Raw genomic sequence first — 22,081 nt, 5'->3', positions numbered from 1 at the left:
ATGGATCAGTGGTCACATTCTGACTAAACACAAAGACAACTGTCAATACGTGGAAAGTTTTTGTCTCTTGATAGAAATCTCTGCACAATAACAGCTAAAGAAACTGAAGAAAAAATTAAAATTACAATATTGTACAGCGTGAGGCTAAATTGATCAATGACATCATAAATGATCTTAAACACAAATGATTTCAACAAGGTTTTCCAGTTACAACTGAGTGTGATTTAATGTGTCTATTGATTTTTGCCTGCCTAAACGTCTGGCAAAGTAATTACTCACAAGAAGAAGAAAGAAATGCAAATTCGTAGGATCCGTGCAATGTAATCTAACATAACATCAAAAACAATCCCAAATTATATCTTGAAAGTTGTGCTGTTATACAACTTTTATAAACTAGCGGTTTGTAAAGAACAATAGGAAAGTAATGAAGAAGAGTGGCCATAAAAATAATCAGAAAAATTTACCAAAGTAGCACGCTGATCCGAGTTTGTTTCATCTCCGTCAGTTTTTCCCTTGAGACATTTCACCATACTCTGTTCCAAAGTCATTGTGTCATCGTTGAAGTTTTGGATGAATTTGAAGTCGCTGGTCCGCGAGCCCGTAGTTAAGTAAGTGTCATAATTGTACGAACTGCGCAGTGTTCCTGCTCCATCCACCTCTGCGTAACCAGGAGGAAAATATGCGCTGGGAATGGCGACTGCTCCGTCAAACATTCTTGGCTTCCTCCTGTGGCAAATCCTCACGGCCACAACAAGAATAATGAAAGTTAAGAAGAAAGTAGAGACGGAGACAAGAGCGATAATCAAATACGATGTTAATTTAGAATTTCTGTCGTCATGTGGCGTGTCTTTCAGTTCAGGAACATCAGACAAATCATCCGAAATAAGCAGATAAACTGCACATGTTGTAGAAAGAGAAGGTTGTCCATTATCTTTCACTGAAATAACAAGGTTCTGCTTCATGCTGTCAGACTCAGCAACATCCCGCTGCAACCTGATCTCTCCACTGTGGAGACCAATAATGAAAAGTCCAGGATCAGTGGATTTCGCAATCTGATAGGACAACCAGGCGTTCTGTCCAGAGTCCCCATCCACTGCGATCACCTTGGAAACCAGGGAGCCCGCGTGAGCAGCTTTGGGAACCATCTCAGTCATGAAAGAGTTCCCCGGTGGAGCTGGATATAATATCTGTGGAGAGTTATCATTCTGGTCTGTTATGTAGACGCTCACAGTGACGTTGCTGCTGAGTGGAGGAGAACCATTGTCTCTGGCTACAACGTGGGCTTTGAAGCTTCTGAACTGCTCGTAATCAAATGATCTCACGGAATGGATCACTCCCGTCTCTCCATTAATGGATAAAAACGCGGACACTGGAACACCTTTGACTTGACTGGGCAGAAGAGAGTAGAAAACGGTACCATTTTGTCTCCAATCCGGGTCTCTCGCTTTAACAGAACAAACAGACGAGCCAGGTTTGTTATTTTCACTCACATAAGCGCTGTAGGATTGTTCTTCAAATTCTGGCGAATTGTCATTAATGTCCATAAGAGACAACAGTAGAAATTTAGAGGTAGACAAAGGCGGAGAACCCCCATCGACTGCAGTTACTGTAATGTTATAATCTGACACTAGCTCACGATCCAATGGACCGCTAGTTACTATTGAATAATAATTTTTGATAGACGGAATTAACTTAAATGGAACATTCTCCTGTATGGAACAGCGCACCTGTCGATTTTGCTCAGAGTCCTTGTCCTGAACATTAATGATACCCACTTCCGTGCCCGCTAACACATTCTCAGGAATGGGGATGTTCAGAGACTTAATAAATATCACTGGAGCATTGTCGTTCACATCAACGACATCTATTATAACTTTAGTCTGAGAAGCGAGTCCAGCCCCGTCTTTCCCCTCAATACGCATTTCATACTGAGATTCTTCTTCGAAATCCATCGGTCCGGTTAACGTTATTTCTCCAGTTTCATGGTTAAGGCGAAACAAATTAATCTCTTCATCAGAAATTCGACTGAATTCATACGTCACTTGACCGTTTGCTCCTTCGTCAGCATCTGTGGCGCTAACTGTAACCACTAAGGTACCTAAAGGAGAATTTTCTGGCAAACTGATTTTATACACACTCTGGGTAAACACTGGAATATTATCATTGGCATCCAGCACAGTGATATTTATGACTACAGTACCAGATCTCTGTGGAGTCCCACCATCAGCAGCGGTAAGCAATAATGTTACCTCCTGCTGTTGTTCACGATCCAGCTCTTTTTCTAACACTAACTCGACGTATTTCCCACGCTCTGTGCTCCTTTGAGTTGCCAAAACGAAATGGTCATTCCTTTGTAGCGTATAGGTTTGAACAGCATTTTGTCCGATATCCGCGTCGTGAGCTTCGTTCACGGGAAATCGAGCTCCTTTACCGACAGACTCTCCTATTTCTAGTCGAATCATATCTTTCGGAAAGCGGGGGGAGTTGTCATTTACATCGTCAATTTTTACTGTAATGCTGTTAACCTCTAAAGGGTTTTCCAGTACCAGCTCGAATTTGAGAATACACGCCTTTTTCTGTCCGCAAAGCTGTTCCCTGTCTATTCTCTCAGCTACAGTCAAGTCTCCAGTGCGCAGATTTAAATCACAGTATCGCTTGCTAGCGCTGTCGACATCTAAACGCGCTTTGCGATCTGACAGCTTTCTTACATCCAGACCGAGGTCTTTTGCTATATTTCCAAAGACAGATCCGGGTTTCATCTCCTCGGCAATCGAATAACTTACGTCCCCACTGCTAAAGCGCATGGTGAAAATGAGGACAATCAAATGGTACTTCACCCTTGTGAAACGTATCCCTTCGTGCTCCATTTGTGCGTCTCGTGGGTATTTTTGTAATAGTCCAAATGGTAGGAGGAAGCGCTATTCTTCGAGTTAATCCTTTGCAGTTGGAGCAAAGATCCGAATCCCCGTTTTTAAATAGGTACCGCGTCGCCCTGCAGTTATTCGTCCAGTTTCGAATAGCATGCTAAGGGTGGGCCAAAATGGGTTTGTCGGTGAACAGCGACCCGGAGAGTTTATTTGCGAGAAATGCATTTTGACAGTATCTGCCGGTATCAGATTTTGACAAAGTCGGGAGCCAAATTCAATTCAGCAGCACGATTTTGATTTTTCAAAAAGTTTGGCGAATAACATTTTTTAAATCCCTTAACTAATTTAATAAGTTTCTGACATGCTTTTCATTTAGCGTGAGTCGACAGGTTTTAGAACGGGTGCTGTTCTCCGTAAATGCACGAGAAGTACCTTGCTGGAATAGTATGTATAAAAGAGTAAGGCGAGGCGAAGTGAATTTAATAAGACAACCTTCAGGTTGCAATTTAGTGTCTTTAACTGCCACACTACCTTCTGACATTAAAAATAGACCATTGTAAACGTACTACATTTTCCCACAGAACAGGAAATGTTGAAAGTGGAAATACTTTACTTCTGCACAGTACTGTTAAAATTGGGTAAAATTCTTGGGTTAAAGTTTTAGGTAAAGACATACTTAATAAATAACAGAAATAGATCTCTTTCTGGCAGCAAAGTTAAGTGAATTATAAGGAAACCTTCGAAGCCGGTTGAATTTCCTCCAAAAGATAATAAATAAGCAGACCTGTTTTGTAATAGCGGGACTTAAAGTAAGAGAAATGCTGTGACAACTCTTATGTGCACCATATCTTCTAACGTTTGTCCTGCGCTCATTAATTGAAGAATACTAAGTGCAAGTAGTAAATCAAGAATACAGTAAAATTCCAGACAAACACATATTCGACACATTTCAAAATTCCACTGCCTCTATATTACTTCTGATAGAAGCAGGTGATTAAGTTAAGGATATTATGTTGATATTAAAGTGCCCGTTCGCTGATGTGGGAAAAAAACAACATTAACTGATTCAAGCTATATAAACGCCACATAAACTTTTTATAGGAAAAATAAAACATGGTCATGTTTTAAAAAATAATTAACACTAATAACAAAAGACAATACACACAATGACTTTCAAACATTGATAGAATAATTGCGAGAAGTTAAACATAAAAAGTGAAATATGCCACCTTAACTCTGGTGCAGCATTACCGACAATTCGACAAAAGGCAAAACGTGTCGTGTTTAATCAGTGCAGATTTTACAAAGGATCCCTTACGGATATCATATGTGACACTGTCAGTGTATCTTGCATAATTTGGCTACTTTTTATTTTAATGAGATAAACCAGGGCTGTCCAGCTCACATCTACCATCTTTCTCGTATAAAACGGTCCACCAGATCATTTGTAAATGAAACAAATACGTATTCCCATAAGTACAATAAATTCTAATGAATTAAGTGGTTATGCAGTTATAGTAAGACATACATAGCTTGCTGTGGCTGGTAACACTGACAGAACAGCGGCCGGTGGAGTTGTGGTCTCAAGACTGAGCACAGCTGGAGTCTACTGCAGTTCAGTCATCCTCAGTGGCAACACTATACTTTCGTTAAGTGCAGTTGGTTTTCCTGTGCTCTTCCTATGCTTTCACTTTATCACTATTTCCGCCCGTAGCCATCAGCTTCTACAGTGAGTCTTCGCACTGCCAGAGTGGTGATGACGTGTGGTATTTCCATAACCGTTTGTTTTGGTCAGGGTTGCGGCGGTTCAGAGCCAATCCCGGAATCAATGGGCGCAAGGCTAGGAGTACACTTTGAGCGGGACGTCAGTCCATCCCCGGGATAAAAATTTTGACTGAAGTATTTTAAAAGGGAGGTGGCGACTGCACTTTATCGTGCACAGTGAATTGATGCTGGCTTCATAGTAATCGCAATTATGAATCGGGATGATAGATTAACCCACTGTCTTTGAGTCTGTAAATTATTTCAAGGCGGAAGCAATACGTGGAGTCTTGTGGCAGATTAAAAAATTTAGGATTTGCCAGGAATACAGTCATCTCCAGAGATCAGAACTTACACTGACGAAAATTTGTATTAAGGAACATTATTTAATATTCCATTTTAATAAATGTAAAAATTTAATTCACGAAAAGCACAGTGTATAAGTAGTACTCCGTATGGAAAAAGCACTCTAATCTTCAAACGCACAATATACGTTATGCATTAAAGGTTTACGCCCTGTGTTGCAGGGTTAGGCTCCGGCTTGCCGCCACCTCGCTCGGGACAAGCGGCTTCAGCCAGTGTGTGTGTGTGTGTGTGTGTGTGTGTGTGCGCGCATCAAAGGATGAGTTAATACATATATACTGAATATCATAGTTATGTATGCTTGTATGCATGTATGTATGTACAGTATGTATGAATGTATGTTGTGTCTGAGTATTTCTGAGAGCGAGCAGAAACTATGAAAGCACTGAATGGGCGCACACAGACACCTGTACGGTATTATAAATAACACAAAACCATATACTGCTATGACGATAAGTTGTCTTGTTATCTTGCTCTGGTAACTGGTGTTAAAACTGAAGTAATAGTGTCTATTGAATGGGATGTGGTGATATTTTAACATAACTGGGTGTCACTTTTGCGGGGGGGGGGGGGGTCATACTCACAATAAAACTTTTTCCAGCTGAAATGATATGCACCAGTTATGAAAGTTCGCCCAATGAAGGGTTTTTCGGGAAGACGTTACGTTCATAAGTCAGGGGGGGAACTGTAGTTATATCTGGTTATGCTCTCAATGCGATTGGTTGCGCAGGAAAAAAATGAATATTATCATAATATTTTCATAGAGTCTGCGCGTTCATGTTTTTTTTAAATTACAATTACATTAAAACTGGCACAACTGAATCGAGTCCTGGACATGAGTAGATTCTTCGTGGTTTTTTTTTTTTTTTTTTTTAGAAACACAAAATTAAATTTAATCCATTAGTGCTGATTATACTCTGTAAAATGTACAAATTTTGAATTAACCGAGGTCCCGTCTAGCACAAGCAAATGATTTGTTAAAAATAGAAATAAAAATGTCTCCTTAAGGATATCTTCATGTGCTTTAAAACAAATATATTACTAAAGACGGGTATAGAACAACAATACAGTGTCAGTAATTGAGATAACGCACTTCATAATGGGATATTTAGCTGTTCTTTGAAACTATGCATCCCGTACAGTACATTGTTCAAGTTGCATCCAACCCCACAGTTGATATCTATGACCGAACCTTTACATAATTAAACGGAAAAACATGCTTCGAAAATGATGTGAGTACCTCTTTCAAGCCATTTGTGTCGTAAAGGGGTCTTCTCGCAGCTGTTTCCTCAGGACTCGTCATCTCTGTCTGGTCCACGGGCATTGTGTTGTCATTATATGACTGTACGAATTTGAAGTCACTGGTGCGAGAGCCCGTTGTCAAATAAGTGTCATAATTGTAAGAACTGCGCAGAGTTCCTGCTCCATCCACCTCTGCATAACCAGGAGGAAAATATGTGCTGGGAACAGCGATTGCTCCGTCAAACATTCTTGGCTTCCTCCTGTGGCAAATCCTCACGGCCACAACAAGAATAATGAAAGTTAAGAAGAAAGTAGAGACGGAGACAAGAGCAATAATTAAATAAGATGTTAATTTAGAAGTGCTGTCTTCATAGGACATGTCTTTCAGCTCGGGAACATCAGCCAAGTTGTCAGAAATAAGCAGATAAACTGCACATGTTGTAGAAAGAGAAGGTTGTCCATTATCTTTCACTGAAATAACAAGGTTCTGCTTCATACTGTCAGACTCAGCAACATCCCGCTGCAACCTGATCTCTCCACTGTGGAGACCAATAGTGAAAAGTCCGGGATCAGTGGATTTCGCAATCTGATAGGACAACCAGGCGTTCTGTCCAGAGTCCGCATCCACTGCGATCACCTTGGAAACCAGGGAGCCCGCGTGAGCAGCTTTGGGAACCATCTCAGTCATGAAAGAGTTCCCCGATGGAGCTGGATATAATATCTGTGGAGAGTTATCATTCTGGTCTGTTATGTAGACGCTCACAGTGACGTTGCTGCTGAGTGGAGGAGAACCATTGTCTCTGGCTACAACGTGGGCTTTGAAGCTTCTCAACTGCTCGTAATCAAATGATCTCACGGAATGGATCACTCCCGTCTCTGCATTAATGGATAAAAACGAGGATATCGGAACCCCGCTGACTTCAGTGGGCAAAAGAGAGTAAAAAACTGTACCATTTTGTCTCCAATCTGGGTCTCTTGCAGAAACAGAACAAACTGACGATCCAGGTTTGTTATTTTCGCTCACATAAGCGCTATAGGACTGTACATCAAACACAGGGGGATTGTCGTTCACATCCGAGACAAACAATTGTACAGTTTTAGATGAAGACAGAGGAGGGGAGCCACCATCGATCGCAATAATTGTAACGTTGTAATCCGACACAAGCTCGCGATCGAGATCACTAGTAGTTACTATTGAATAATAATTTTTAATAGAAGCCATTAACTTGAAAGGGAGATTTTGTTGAATTGAACATCGGACCTGTCGATTTCCCTCGGAGTCCTTATCCTGCACATTAATGATGCCGACCTCTGTACCAGGTAACACGTTCTCAGGGATGGGGTTGTTCAGAGATTTAATAAATATTACAGGAGCGTTGTCGTTCAAATCGGAAATATGTATTATGACATTTGAATAAGAAGCGGAACCAGATCCGTCTTTGGCTGTAATGGGGATTTCGAACCTGGACTCCTCTTCGAAATCTATCGTGCCTTGTACCTTAATTTCTCCGGTATTATGATCTATAGAAAATAACATGGCATCCTCGTCAGAAACTCGACTGAATTCATACGTCACTTGGCCATTTGCTCCCTCGTCTGCATCTGTGGCGTTGACTGTAACCACTACAGTACCTAAAGGAGAATTTTCTGGCAAACTGACTTTATACACACTCTGGCTAAACACTGGAATATTATCATTGGCATCCAGCACAGTGACATGTATGAGTACAGTACCAGATCTCTGTGGAGTCCCACCGTCTGCAGCGGTAAGTAATAATTTTACTTCCTGCTGTTGTTCGCGATCCAGCTCTTTTTCTAATACCAGTTCAGCATATTTCCCCCCTATTGTATTTTTATTAACAGCCAAAACGAAATTATCATTAGTTTGCAAAGCGTAGGTTTGAACTCCATTCTGTCCTATGTCCGCGTCGTGCGCCTCATCCAGAAGGAAGCGACTACCTTTAGCCACCGATTCTCTGATTTCTAGTTTTATTAAATCTTTTTTAAATTGTGGCGCGTTATCATTAACATCTTGGATGTCAAGAATGACGCGATGCAGCTCCAGTGGATTCTCCAGAACAAGCTCACATGTTAAAATGCACGAGGTCTTCTTTCCACACAGCGATTCTCTGTCGATCCTTTCCGACACGATCAAATCGCCAGTATTCAGGTTAATATCGCAATAATGTCCGCGGCTGCTTTCATTGTCCACACGGGCCTTCCGAGCTGACAGTGTTTTAACATCGAGCCCCAGATCCTTTGCTATATTTCCGATCACAGATCCATGCTTCAGCTCTTCCGCAATGGAGTATCCGACATCACAATAGACAGCAGGAAAAGAGAGTATAAGGAAAATGTGAAAATATACCCATGCAGACGAGAGAGTCAGATGTTCTGTAGTCTTCATTCTGGATCAATCACTTAGGTTACAGCAAAAATAAACGTCTGTATTTTTCCATTCAATCCCAGTCCGTAAGTGACAGAAGATCAGCTTGTACAGTCTGCGGTGAGAAAAATTATGTGGTGCTGCTATGGAGAAACCGCTCTGTAATAAACATATGAGAAGGGAGGGATGTATCCCGTAGCGTATTTTAAAGTTTATTAGCGACACCATGAGTTGTTATACGAAAATGCACCATTTTTTGGAAATTCGAGTCTTTAGATGATATTCATTCGATTACTTCATTGCAAATCGTTAATAAAAATGAATTCAAATGTTTTAATTAAACTATAAGACTATTTTTGAACTTATCTGAAGCAATGCTCGACAAAAATTCTTTCTGGGGTTTAATTCTGGCAGTTAAAAATTCCGTGTAGTCACAAGATTTCACCAGAAGTGCGATGCTAAATTGCGTAACTTCTTTTTATTGTATGCACAGACTATATGTTTAAATCTATACATTTTCTTCCATAATCAACACAAATTCATCAGTACGATTAAGTGCCCTGAGAAATAAGAATTATGTATGTACAGATATGCAGTATATTGGTATCACATTAATTTTCTACCACTTTTCTCCAAAGAGACTTACTTTCACTTATACATTTAAACAACTGGGTAATGATCAGAGCCAGTACCTAGTTGAAGGGAATTAAAGCAACAGATAATATATAAACATTCATCTCAGGCCCCAGGGGTGGCTGTTGCAACCACTAAGATACTTCAGCGTGTTTTTGGTCTGACTCAGTTTTTTTATAAGTTACCAGATTAATGTGGGGCCGCAAAAATAGTGCTATCGAGCAAATTGTGCTTTGATTTTCGCCTGTCAATATCTAAACCTTGTCAGCTGTGAAATGTACTTTGTGTACCCTGATTTGTACTAGAAGAAATAATATGATTGTCAAAATGAATGAATAATGAAATTATCATTGTTTTGTGGTGTATACCTCTGAACCCCATTCTGTCCTATATCTGCATCATCAGCCTCATTCACACGATAACAAGCTCCTTTCTCTCACTTCTAACTTGATTGTACCTCTCGGAAAAAACTAGCGGGTTGTCACTAACATCTTGTATTTGTACATTTACAAAATGTAGTTCCAGTGGGTTCTCCAGCACAAGATCGTATTTCAGAGGACATGAGGTCTTCCCTCCACAAAGTTCCTCTCTGTCTATGTCACACCCTCCGACCACCTACCAAATTGATCGCACCTGCAGCTAGTCAGGAGGAGGCAAAGGATAAGGTAGCCCAGATGCTCCTGAGTGCGGAAACTGCAGTGTTCCATGTTCATCTCCTGTACCTTCCCTAGCCCGTGTACTTCTTTTATTTGGCTCGTTGACCTTCTGCTTCTGTCCTCCTGATTTCTTCCTCTGCTTATCCCTCGGAACGATGTTCACAAATCGACTGACCCTTGCCTGTCTCTGACCATCCGCTTGCCTGTCACTTTGAATAAAAAAGCGCCTACGATTGCGTCTGTTGACTGGATTCCTGTGTTCGCAATGACAGAAGGTTCCACCTTACCTACAGACTCAGCAGTGCTGGACCAACTGCAGGACGCCATTTTCTCGCAAGACGTGAGGCTGAACACGAGCGAATGATCCCTGCGTCAAATTGCTCAGACTCTCCAGAGGCTCACACAAGCGCTTCAGCAGAGGGGAATTCCCAAAGCTAAGACCACCACACCTGCACAGCAGTCGATCCCGATACCAGTGACAGATGTTCCGTGCACACCCCCTGCCGATCTCTGCTTCACAATGCCGAATAAATATGATGGTTCGCCAGACAGCTGCCAAGGGTTTTCAGTGCAATGCAAACTATTGTTTTCCAGTGCTCCACAGATCACGTACCGGCCCCACATGCAAATGGGCAACCTCTGTCTGGAGGACCGTCACCAACACCACGTATACAGACTTCAGGCAGAGGTTCAAAATGATGTTTGACCACCCGCTCTCTGCCCAAACCACCGGCGACTGCCTGATGCGGATCCAGCAGGGCAATCGAACGGTGGACGACTACTGCCTGGAGTTCTGGATTCTGGCTAAACAAAGTGGTTGGAACTCCATCTCTCTCCTGGCCAGCTTCCATAACGGGCTCCACCACTGTATCTAGACCGAGCTTGCCTATCACAGGGAGGACTGGGACCTGGACCGCTTCATAGCGGTAGCCATTACAGTTGATAATCTCACCAGGGAACCCCCCCATGGATTGACTCCCCCATTGCCCAAACCGTCGGGGTGACGTCTGCACCAGTGCAGATCATACACCGTCGTCTCACCCCCGACGAGAGAGCCTGCCACTTTCAGGACAAGCTTTGCCTTTATTGTAGTGATCCCGGCCACTTTCATGCTTCCTGTCCTGTCCAACCCCTATGAGAAGCACACCTGAATTTTCAGGTCAGTGTTCCTCGCCAACCCAAATCACAGTTAACTGTGCTGGTGGTGATTGCCTAGGAGGGGGACAAGATACATATGCATGCTTTGGTGGATTCTGGGGCAGGAGGGTGCTTTATGGACATTGGTTTGCTAGGACCCTGTAGCATGCCCTATCCCAGCCCCAGATCACGACCCTGCCCCTGGTCTCGAGTCCCCGGACGTCGGGGCCGTCCCTGAAGCACTGCCCCGACACATCTGTTCCCGGTTCTCCCGTTTCCCCCCTTGCCTCCTCCCTTGCGCTATCGTGAATAAAGAGTGGTGATAGCCAAACACCTCCCTGGGTTCGCCTCCGTCTGTTGCAGATCCATAACATCCCGAAGCAGAACTGTGACGTGTCATTATGAGTCAGCGTGCTGGATGGACAGTCTCTGGGAACCAGGGTTGTAACGTCTTGTACGGATGTGTTAGAACTGACGGTTGATATGTGCCACTAGGAGGAGCTTGCTTTTTTTTAAATTAAAGTGCCGGACACTTCTGTAACCCTGGGTTTCCCCTGGCTCATCAGACACGACCTGGTGTTCAGGTAGAGCACCAGGGAATTGGTCTCCTGGGGAGAACAATGCGCTCGCTCATGTTTACTTCTTCCCTGTCAAGTCCACTTCAGTAGAAAGCCTGGAGGGGACACGACCGGTGCCGGTGCCTCCAGAGTACTGTGATCTCAGCGAGGTGTTCAGGAAGACCTGGGCAGTGGCCTTTCCCCTTTTCAGACCCTGGGATTGTACTATTGACCTCCTGCCCGGCACCACACCACCCCGTGGCTGGATCTTTCCCCCATCCCTCCTGGAACAGAAAGCACTGAATGACTACATCACCACAGCATTGTCCCCAGGTATCATCCATCCCTCTACCTCTCCAGCCTCTACGGGATTCTTTTTTGTAGGGAAAAAGGATGGGGGCCTGCATCCATGTATAGACAATCAAGGCCTTAATGTCATCACAGTCAGGTATCCTCACCCTCTGCCCCTGATCACTGCCGCATTAGAATGGGTGCATGGAGCCACAGTGTTCACAAAGCTAGACCTCTGCAGTGCGAATAATCTGATTCGGATACACAAGGGAGATGAGTGGAAGACGGCTTTTAGCACCACCCTGGGGCATTATGAGTATCAGGTTATGCCTTTTGGTTTATCAAATGTGCCCTCCGTGTTTCAGGCCTTTGTGAACCATGTGCTGGGTGACCTGGTCAATGACTGTGTTTTAGTGTCTCACGATGATATCCTGATCTTCTCTAGGACCCGGGAACAGCACGTGCGGCAGGTGCAGGCAGTTTTACATCAGCTCCTCCAGAATGGCCTCTACGTGAAAGGGGAAAAGTGCCTTTTTCATTAGCCACAGGTGTCTTTCCTTAGATTCATCCTCAGCAGGAAGGGGGTGGCTATGGACCCCAAGAAGACAAGGTCAGTGTTGGAATGGCTGAGACCGACACCCGTGAAGTCCCTTCAGTGGTTCCTGGGCTTTGCTAACTTTTATCGGTACTTTATCAGGGGGTTCATCTCCATTGTTGCCCCGTGACAGCCCTCACAGCAGGTAAGGGTCTCTCGTTGGTTTAGACAGATGAGATCCACACTATTTCAAGGAGCTGAAGGACTGCTTCATGTCTACACCCGTGCTCCGCCACCCAGACCCCACTCTATTTTTTGTGGTGAAGGTGGATGCTTTGGTAGCAGGGGTGGAAGCAGTGCTATCCCAAAGACAAGGTGATCATCCCAAGCTCCATTCCTGTGCCTACTTTTCACGCAAGCTGTCTCCAGATGAACGGAATTACAATGTCGGGAACCGGGAGCTGCTGGCTATCAAATTGGTTGGAGTGGGCCGCATATCCATTCCTTGTTCTCACCAACCACCGGGACCTCGAGTACCTCCAGACTGCCCCTCGGCTCAACCTTCGCCAGGCCAGGTGGGCACTATTCTTCACCTGTTTCCAGTTTACCGTATCCTACCAGTCTGGGTCTAAGAACACCAAGGCTGATGGCCTCTCATGACTGCATGACCCAGACCCACTGCCCGAGAGCCCTGAGTTGATCCTGCCTAATAACTGCATGATGGCTCTGATCTGGTGGCAGTTATATTTACATTTACATTTATTCACTTAGCAGACACTTTTCTCCAAAGCAACTTACAATGGATACTATGTAATGGTACTAGCTCACACACCTTATTCACCAAGGTGACTTACACTGCTAGATACACTACTTACAATGGGTCACTCATCCATTCATCAGTGGAACACAATCTCTCTGTCACTCACACACTATGGGGGAACATGTCTTTGGACTGTGGCAGGAAACTGGAGCACCCAGACAAAACCCACGCAGACACTGGAAGAATATGTAAACTCCACACAGACTGAGCGGGGATCAAACCCACGTAGGTGCTGTGAGACAGCAGTGCTACTCGCCGTGTCACCATTCTTTCAAGACCTCCGGGCTGTACAGACGCTCGAACCCGGCCCCTCCAAAAAGCCCGAAGGCAAAGAATAAGTGCCAACAGGGATGAGAACCTCCCTCCTTCAATAGGCACATGACTCCCCTGCTGCTGGGCATCCAAGCAGGCGCCGGACGCTGTCTCTCCTACAAGGGCGATTCTGGTGGCCCTCAATGAGGGATGACATCCTGGAACACGTAGAAGCCTGTACAACTTTCTAGACCCCGACTCAGAAACCCACTGGGCTCCTCAAACCCTTTCCAGTGCCCTCTCACCCATGGTCCCACGTAGACGTAGACTTCCTGGTGGACCTACCCCCATTGAATGGTAAGACCACGATACTCACCCTTGTGGACTGATTCTCGAAGGCCTGCAGCCTAGTACCTTTGTTGAAGTTGCCCATGGCCCTGGAAACGGCCGAGACATTATTCCAACAGTTTATCCACTCGTTCGGCCTGCCTGAGGATATTGTGTCTGACCAGGGCCCCCAGTTTACATCCCACATGTGGAAGGTATTCTGGAGCAAGCTGGGGGTTTCAGTCAGCCTTACCTCCAGATATCACCCCCAAGCCAACGGCCAGGTGGAGCGGCTTCAGTAAGATATTGCCAGATACCATTTGCAGTTATTGCTCACAGAAGCAGCACCATTGGGCCTGGTTTCTGCCATGGGCAGAATATGCACACAATACCCTGACTCAAGCATCCACAAGTATGTTCCCCTTCCAGTGCAAGTTGGGCTACCAGCCATCCCCTTATCCCATAGCACCCCGGGTCCATCTAATATAATAATATACCACACGTGGACGACTGGCACCGAGAGAGCAGTGAAACCTGGCGAACCATTCGAGAACATCTGCAGCAGAGACCCAACAGTATAAGCAGCAAAAGGATCAACACTGATGCCACCTCTCTTTCATGCCCGGGCAGAGGGTCTGGCAATCCACCAGGGACAGCATAGGGACACCGCTACATTGGGCCTTTCAAGGTACTCCGCCGAATGACCCCAGTCACATACAAGCTACTGTTACCATCCAGATTGTGCGTTCAACCCACATTTCATGCCTCCCTGCTCAAGCCCTGTGGGACGTTGGTTCTCCAGACCTCTGAGAGCTCTGCTCTGCCACCTCCAGTACAGGTGGATAAGGGACCCGCCTATACAGTACGTGAGCTGCTGGATTCCCGACAACGGCATGGCAGCCTCCAGTATCTGGTCAACTGGGAGGGGTACAGGTCAGAGGAGCAGTGTTGGGTACCTGCACAAGACATTTTTGACCCTGTTCTCATTTCAGACTTCCACAGGGATCACCCGGACCAACCAGCGCTTCACCCCCCAGGTAGTCCTCCTACTTGGCGTCGGATGGCAGGAGCCATCCGTGGGGGGGGTCCTGTCATGCTGTCTGACTGCCTGCCCAATTAACCGCACCTGCAGCTAATCAGGAGGCAAAGGATAAAAAGGCAGCCAAATGCTCTTGAGTGCAGAACCTTATCTGAGCAAACCGCAGCACTCCATGTTCATCTCATGTCCCTTCCCTAGCCCTTGTGCTTCTCCTGGCTCCTTGACCTTCTGCTTCTGTCCTCCTGGTTTCTTCCTCTGCCTATCCCTTGGAACGATGTTTGCAAATCGACTGACTCTTGCCTGTCTGCTTGCCTGTCTCTTTGAATAAAGAAGCACCTGCGATTGGGTCCGTTCGCTGGATTCCTGCGTTCGCAATGACAGGTGATCTGCTCAGCCACAATCAAATCTCCAGTATTCAGATTAATGTCACAAAAGTGTCTCCCCATTCCTCCGGTGTCTGAAGAAGCCTTACGAACAGACAGCCTGTGATGATCGAGTCCCAGGTCTCTGGCAACACTCCTGATCACTGTTCCACATTTCAACTTCTCCAATAATGAATAGTTCACACCCCCTAATGTTAGATGTACGAAAAAAGTAGGATATAAATTGTATTGATATTGTTCCACCAGCAAGCCTTTGGGTCCTTTGTCTGTTAGTTGTAAAACTACAATAGGTTGTTCTCATGAATGTTATATATTTGTAAAATAACTTTTTCCTTACTGATTTCTCGTAAGGATTTATTTTTACCAGGATCCTTTACACCTAGAATACTATAGGAGTGGTTGTGTACTTTTTCATTCAGTTGTCCATTTTAAAACGTTCAGTAACGGCATGGGTACCTGTCGGTTACCCTTCATCGCTGTTTATTAGCGACACTCATCGTTACACTGAAACATTACGGTAAACTCAGGTCCATCAAGGGCCTGCAAAAGGCGCATGAGACTAAGGCTTGCTTTCAAAATGACACTAGTTAACTCTACTAAAGTTACTGATAAAATAAAAATGTCTATAGCTATGCTATTCCTATTTGTAAAACAACTGTATATTAAGGTAATCAAGTTGTAGTTAAATGAATTCACTTTCCAATCCAAATGTACTGGAATACAGAAAAAATACTGACTGCAGTTCTTTTTTAAAGAATTATGAAATACAAAGCCTTAATGTATTGTTGCATATCTCATTTCAATTTTTAAAAACACCATCTTCACCTAAAATTATCCCATCATTTTCCACAATCATTCTATAACCCTCTAATATTCTATCATTCTATAATACTCCATCTATCAGCTGGAAGTGTACTAAGAAGTTGAATTCCAGATCTTTGCTATATCCATTTATTGTTCAATATCCTATCTAAGTCAATGGGCTGAATGTTGGAAACTGTACTTCAAGGGTCTTCTAGGGTTGTGGTCAGTGGTGGAGTTAAATTCAACAGAGTGAACACTCATTGACATTTACAGATACATTATTAATTTATCACACACTTTTCTCCAAAGCAACGTACAACTCAGAACCAGAAAAGTGCATTTCTCCAACAGACAGAGATGCAGTCACAGGTACATAATTCTTCAAGCACAACCACTTTGTCCAAAGCCAGGATTTTTATTGGCATGCATTACAGAAGTGGATACATATAGAATTGATAGCTAGGAAAAAAAAAGGTAAAAGATCAAACACATAAATAACCACTTTCTAAGAGAGGCTATGTAAGTGGTATACCATTGATATCATATTTGAAGTGCCAATTCTGGGAGAACATTCCAAGTCTGCAAGCACTAAGCTGAATCCATTCCCACATCTTAGCAAAGAGCTAAGGAACTGTGAAGCACCAGCAATACCTGCTGTTCTATCATGCCTCAGTTTGGGACAGCTAGTAGCACAGTGGTTAGCGCTGCTGCTTTTGGACCCAAAGGCCACAGGTTTAAATCTCACCTGTGGCTGTTGTACCTTTGAATCAGGTACTTAAATAAGTGTAGATAGACTAACATTGTAAGTGGCTTTGGAGAAAAGCATCACCTGAATGAATTATGTGAATTTCTAAAATGCAAAATGAACTTCTTTCCAACAAAGATAATGAACTTGCACATTGCATAGATAACAACCAGCACACAAAATTCATAGAACTAATTTATATGGGCCACCAAATCCATCTACAGCACAACTACCACGGTGAGTCGAAGTTCTCTTAATATTTTAAGGTGCTCACCTGCGATATCTTTAACTTGGAATATATCAGTTATTTTGGAGAACTTCAGTACATTTTCAGAGTTTCTTTCTTTTTAGTCCTTTTTTTAAATCATATCTATCCATTCTCTCCATGCTGCTGTCACCCTCATTTTTTTCCAGATGTTATAAGCTTTAATTATTGTTTTAGCGGCATATTATGCTGCATATTTGCATTGCAGAAAATGTCAATACTGTAAAAACCTGTTACAGATTCCAAGTTTCAGAGTGATAAACATTATATATAACCTCCATAGCTGGAATTCTTGTCTTTAATTTAGCTGCCAAATTGGAAGCATGTCCTCGAAAACAAAGACACCATATCATAGTTTTACCAGGTGACCATTTACTACTGATCAGTTAGGATTCAACTTAGGCTGTACCAGTGTGGGAGGGGGCATTCCTTACACTGATAAATTTATAGTATAGACCTGGCTGTGCAACAAATTTTAGCTGTAAATAACTGCCTCATTTCCACTCCAGGCATTGTAGATAATCAAAATAGCTATGCCCATATATATCTATGTAACTTGTCTTTCACAGTGTGTTCCTTTCAGTATTTGAGAGGACAGTACTACAGGCAGATAGTGCAAAATTTGGGTGGATTTAAAATATTTAGGGACTACTTAACAGTTGCAAGTTTCCTATTTGCGCAGAGGTGAGGAGAAAGGCAGATTTCTGCTTTATGTAGAGGATTCTTAGAATGAGGTTCCTGTGAGACACTGGAGCAAAGGTGGAAAATCACTAGGCCTTAATTAAGAAAGCAAAGGCACATACAGTTATCAAAAGACATGCCATTCAAATTACAAGAATTTAACTACCCCTACTTCAACTTATGAAGCATTTCTTTAGTTTTATAAAGACTGAATTTGGATTTTGTACACCTCCCATCAGCTGTGCAGCGCAACATGTTTATATTTATTCATTTACCAGATGCTTTCCTCCAAAATAACTTACATTGTGGTAAACACCTTAGTCATTCACCCAACTTTACAGCAGAGCAACCTAGCACACGTGCACATACACACACAACTAACAATTTAGAGTTTTTTCACCTGAAACAAGCATGTCTGAGAAGAAACCCACATCAGCAAGGGCAGAACATGCGAACTCCACAGATAATGGCAAGATCAAACTGACATGAAAACATACAGCCCAAGCACCATCAGACACCATGTTAGTTTGTTCAGTGAACATAAATTAATTTGCTTTTTTCATTATTGTTCCTTTGTATTTCTTGCATTAAAGACTGAACTACAACTCTTTGTCCCAAGTGAGGTCGCGGTGAACCAGAGCCTACCCGGCAACACAGGGCGGAAAGCCGAAGGGGGAGGGGACACCACAGGGCACCCCAGGCAGAACTCGAAACCCAGACCCGCCACACAGCAAGTACTGGCCAAACCTGTCACACCACCACGCACCAGTATTTTGAAACACTATAAGACAAAAAAAAAAAAAACAATCTAAACAAACAAACCATAACTGCTTCTGTTTTCACTTGTTGTGCTGAAACAAGCAGAGTCTGGTGATGGAACTGCACACTTTCAGAAACTGACCACTTTAAAATCACGCTCCATGAATAAATTTGAATTATCTTATAAAACAACTTCAGTTTTCTTACCTGGCACATGACATCTATTCCAGTCCGTTGCAGGACATCGTTACTTATTTCCTCAAGACTCTTCCTTAGAGTTTGGTCTGCAGGTAGTGTGTTATCATCTAAAGATCTGATAAACTTGAAGTCACTAGTGCGTGAGCCTGTGGTTAAGTACGTGTCATAATTGTAAGAACTTCGGAGAGTTCCTGTTCCATCCACCTCGGCATAACCTGGAGGAAGATATGCGCTGGGAATGGCGACTGCACCATCAAACATTCTTGGCTTCCTCCTGTGGCAAATCCTCACGGCCACAACAAGAATAATGAACGTTAAGAAAAATGTAGAGACGGAGACAAGAGCGATAATCAAATAAGATGTTAATTTAGAAGTGCTGTCTTCATAGGACATGTCTTTCAGCTCGGGAACATCAGCCAAGTTGTCAGAAATAAGCAGATAAACTGCACATGTTGTAGAAAGAGAAGGATTTCCATTATCTTTCACTGCAACAACAAGGTTCTGCTTCATACTGTCAGACTCAGCAATGTCCCGCTGCAACCTGATTTCTCCGCTGTGGAGACCAATAGCGAAAAGTCCAGCATCAGTGGATTTTACAATCTGATAGGACAACCAGGCGTTCTGTCCAGAGTCCGCATCCACTGCGATCACCTTGGAAACCAGGGAGCCCGCGTGAGCAGCTTTGGGAACCATCTCAGTCATGAAAGAGTTCCCCGATGGAGCTGGATATAATATCTGTGGAGAGTTATCATTCTGGTCTGTTATGTAGACGCTCACAGTGACGTTGCTGCTGAGTGGAGGAGAACCATTGTCTCTGGCTACAACGTGAGCTTTGAAGCTTCTGAACTGCTCGTAATCAAATGATCTCACGGAATGGATCACTCCCGTCTCTCCATTAATGGATAAAAACGAGGATATCGGAACCCCGCTGACTTCAGTAGGCAAAAGAGAGTAAAAAACTGTCCCGTTCTGTCTCCAGTCTGGGTCTCTTGCAGAAACAGAACAAACGGAGGAGCCAGGTTTGTTATTTTCACTTACATAAGCGCTATAGAACGGTACAACAAACAGAGGGGGATTGTCGTTAACATCCGAGACAAACAATTTTACTGTTTTAAATGAAGACAAAGGTGGGGACCCACCATCGATTGCAAAAATTGTAACGTTGTAATCAGACACAAACTCACGATCAAGATCACCAGTAGTTATGAAAGAATAATAATTTTTAACTGATGGCACTAATTTGAAAGGAACATGTTGTTGAACAGAGCAGTGGACCTGTCCGTTTCCCTCGGAGTCCTTATCCTGCACATTAATGATGCCGATCTCTGTGCCAGGTAACACGTTCTCAGGGATGGGATTGTTCAGAGATTTAATATATATTTTAGGAGAATTGTCATTTACATCTGTAATCTGTATTATAACAGTTGAATAAGAAGCGGAACCAGATCCGTCTTTTGCTTTAATGGGAATTTCGAACCTGGACTCATCTTCGAAATCTATCGTGCCTTGTACCTTAATTTCTCCAGTATTATGATCTATAGAAAATAACATGGCATCCTCGTCAGAAACTCGACTGAATTCATACGTCACTTGGCCATTTGCTCCCTCGTCTGCATCTGTGGCGTTGACTGTAACCACTACAGTACCTAAAGGAGAATTTTCTGGCAAACTGACTTTATACACACTCTGGCTAAACACTGGAATATTATCATTGGCATCCAGCACAGTGACATGTATGAGTACAGTACCAGATCTCTGTGGAGTCCCACCGTCTGCAGCGGTAAGCAATAATTTTACTTCCTGTTGTTGTTCACGATCCAGCTCTTTCTCTAACACTAACTCAGCATATTTTTCCCCAACTGTGTTTTTATTAGTAGTCAAAACGAAATAATCATTACTTTGCAAAGCGTAGGTTTGAACTCCATTCTGTCCTATGTCCGCGTCGTGCGCCTCATCCAGAAGGAAGCGACTACCTTTAGCCACCGATTCTCTGATTTCTAGTTTTATTAAATCTTCTTTAAATTGTGGCGCGTTATCATTAATATCCTGAATGTCAAGAATGACGCGATGCAGCTCCAGTGGATTCTCCAGAACAAGTTCATATGTTAAAATACACGAGGTCTTCTTTCCACACAGCGATTCTCTGTCGATCCTTTCCGACACGATCAAATCGCCGGTATTCAGATTAATATCGCAATAATGTCCGCGGCTGCTTTCATTGTCCACACGGGCCTTCCGAGCTGACAGTGTTTTAACATCGAGCCCCAGATCCTTTGCTATATTTCCAATCACAGATCCATGTTTCAGCTCTTCCGCAGTGGAGTATCCGACATCACAATAGACAGCAGGAAAAATCAATATAAGGAAAATGTGAAAATATAGCATTGCAGAAAAGACAGTCAGTGTTTTTGTAGTATTCATCCTGGATCAGTTATTTGTACTCCAAGAACAATATGCACGTCTGTATTTCCCACCAAGCAATCTATGACGCTAAACGAGTTAACACCACCTAGCACAATAAGAGCAGATGAAGAGAACGTCGTTTTCGGCCTGGAGAAGCCACCCTAGTATGCATACTTTGTAAGGTAGAGACGTGGCTCTTAACACACTTTACAGTTGAATAGCGACACCGTGAGCAATTGTGTAAAATTGCACCATAATTTGCAACTAAATTAATTTTTCTGTAGATTAATTTATTTTACAACTAACAAAAGAATGATCTAAAAGTTCTAATTAGTTTTCATAGCAACTTACAAAGTGTACTCCTTTATTACTGCTGCTTACACGGGACTTCTAAAGTGTATTTCTAGTCTAGTAATTCTGTAGCTACGCGATTTCACCAAAATGTGAAATAAGTTAAATATCCTTATGCTGAAACAGCACATGTAAATTTACACTTTTTCCGGTAAGTGGCACACATACAGTTAAGGCCGGTAATAAACTACCAAGAGAACTGTACAAACTAACATGTAAAAATCATGGAAAATGTTTAATTAGCTGTCAATTCAGCAATATTATAAATTAATAAAATGCACACAAAAATAAAACAATGATACTACCGAGTCTAGTTCAGTTACTGTTAATGTCTTCTTGGAAACGCTTAACACTTCTGAGGTGTAATAAAATTTGTAATGGTACAATGAAAAAAAAAAATTCTACCTGTAAAACTACTATAATAAACCACGTTCAACAAAATATCTCAGGGATTAATCCAAAATAAATTAACCGGCCATGTGCTCTTTCGCACCATAGTAGTAGAAATAACACGTTGAAACTCGAAAAACTTCGCTGACAACAGGGTGATATATATAATTGCATTAAACGACAAAATCCGAAATAAATACCAATTAACGGCAGTACAGATGAGCAGTTTCAAATAA

The 22,081-nt window shown here is 43.0% G+C and overlaps 1 protein-coding gene across 9 annotated transcripts in view; it reads right to left on the bottom strand.

The window, feature by feature from the left end:
* Positions 1–22,081, bottom strand: part of LOC108925318 (protocadherin gamma-C5-like) — a 223,634-nt gene that overhangs the window by 178,161 nt on the left and 23,392 nt on the right. For 2 of the 9 annotated variants that reach the window (XM_029257421.1, XM_029257427.1), the window contains exon 1: positions 18,711–21,228. The exons of 5 other annotated variants lie outside the window; for them this stretch is intronic. In XM_029257421.1, coding sequence (XP_029113254.1) covers positions 18,711–21,122 — 2,412 coding nt within the window. In that variant the 5' untranslated portion in view covers positions 21,123–21,228. Of the gene's footprint in view, positions 1–464; positions 2,990–6,231; positions 8,657–18,710; positions 21,229–22,081 lie in introns of those variants that run through there. 2 more of the 9 variants (XM_018737152.2, XM_029257430.1) reach the window with 2 other exon arrangements.

The sequence above is a fragment of the Scleropages formosus genome, chromosome 13 (assembly GCF_900964775.1).
Source record: "Scleropages formosus chromosome 13, fSclFor1.1, whole genome shotgun sequence".
NCBI lineage: Eukaryota > Metazoa > Chordata > Actinopteri > Osteoglossiformes > Osteoglossidae > Scleropages > Scleropages formosus.
This window is presented reverse-complemented; position numbering and strand designations above follow the sequence as displayed.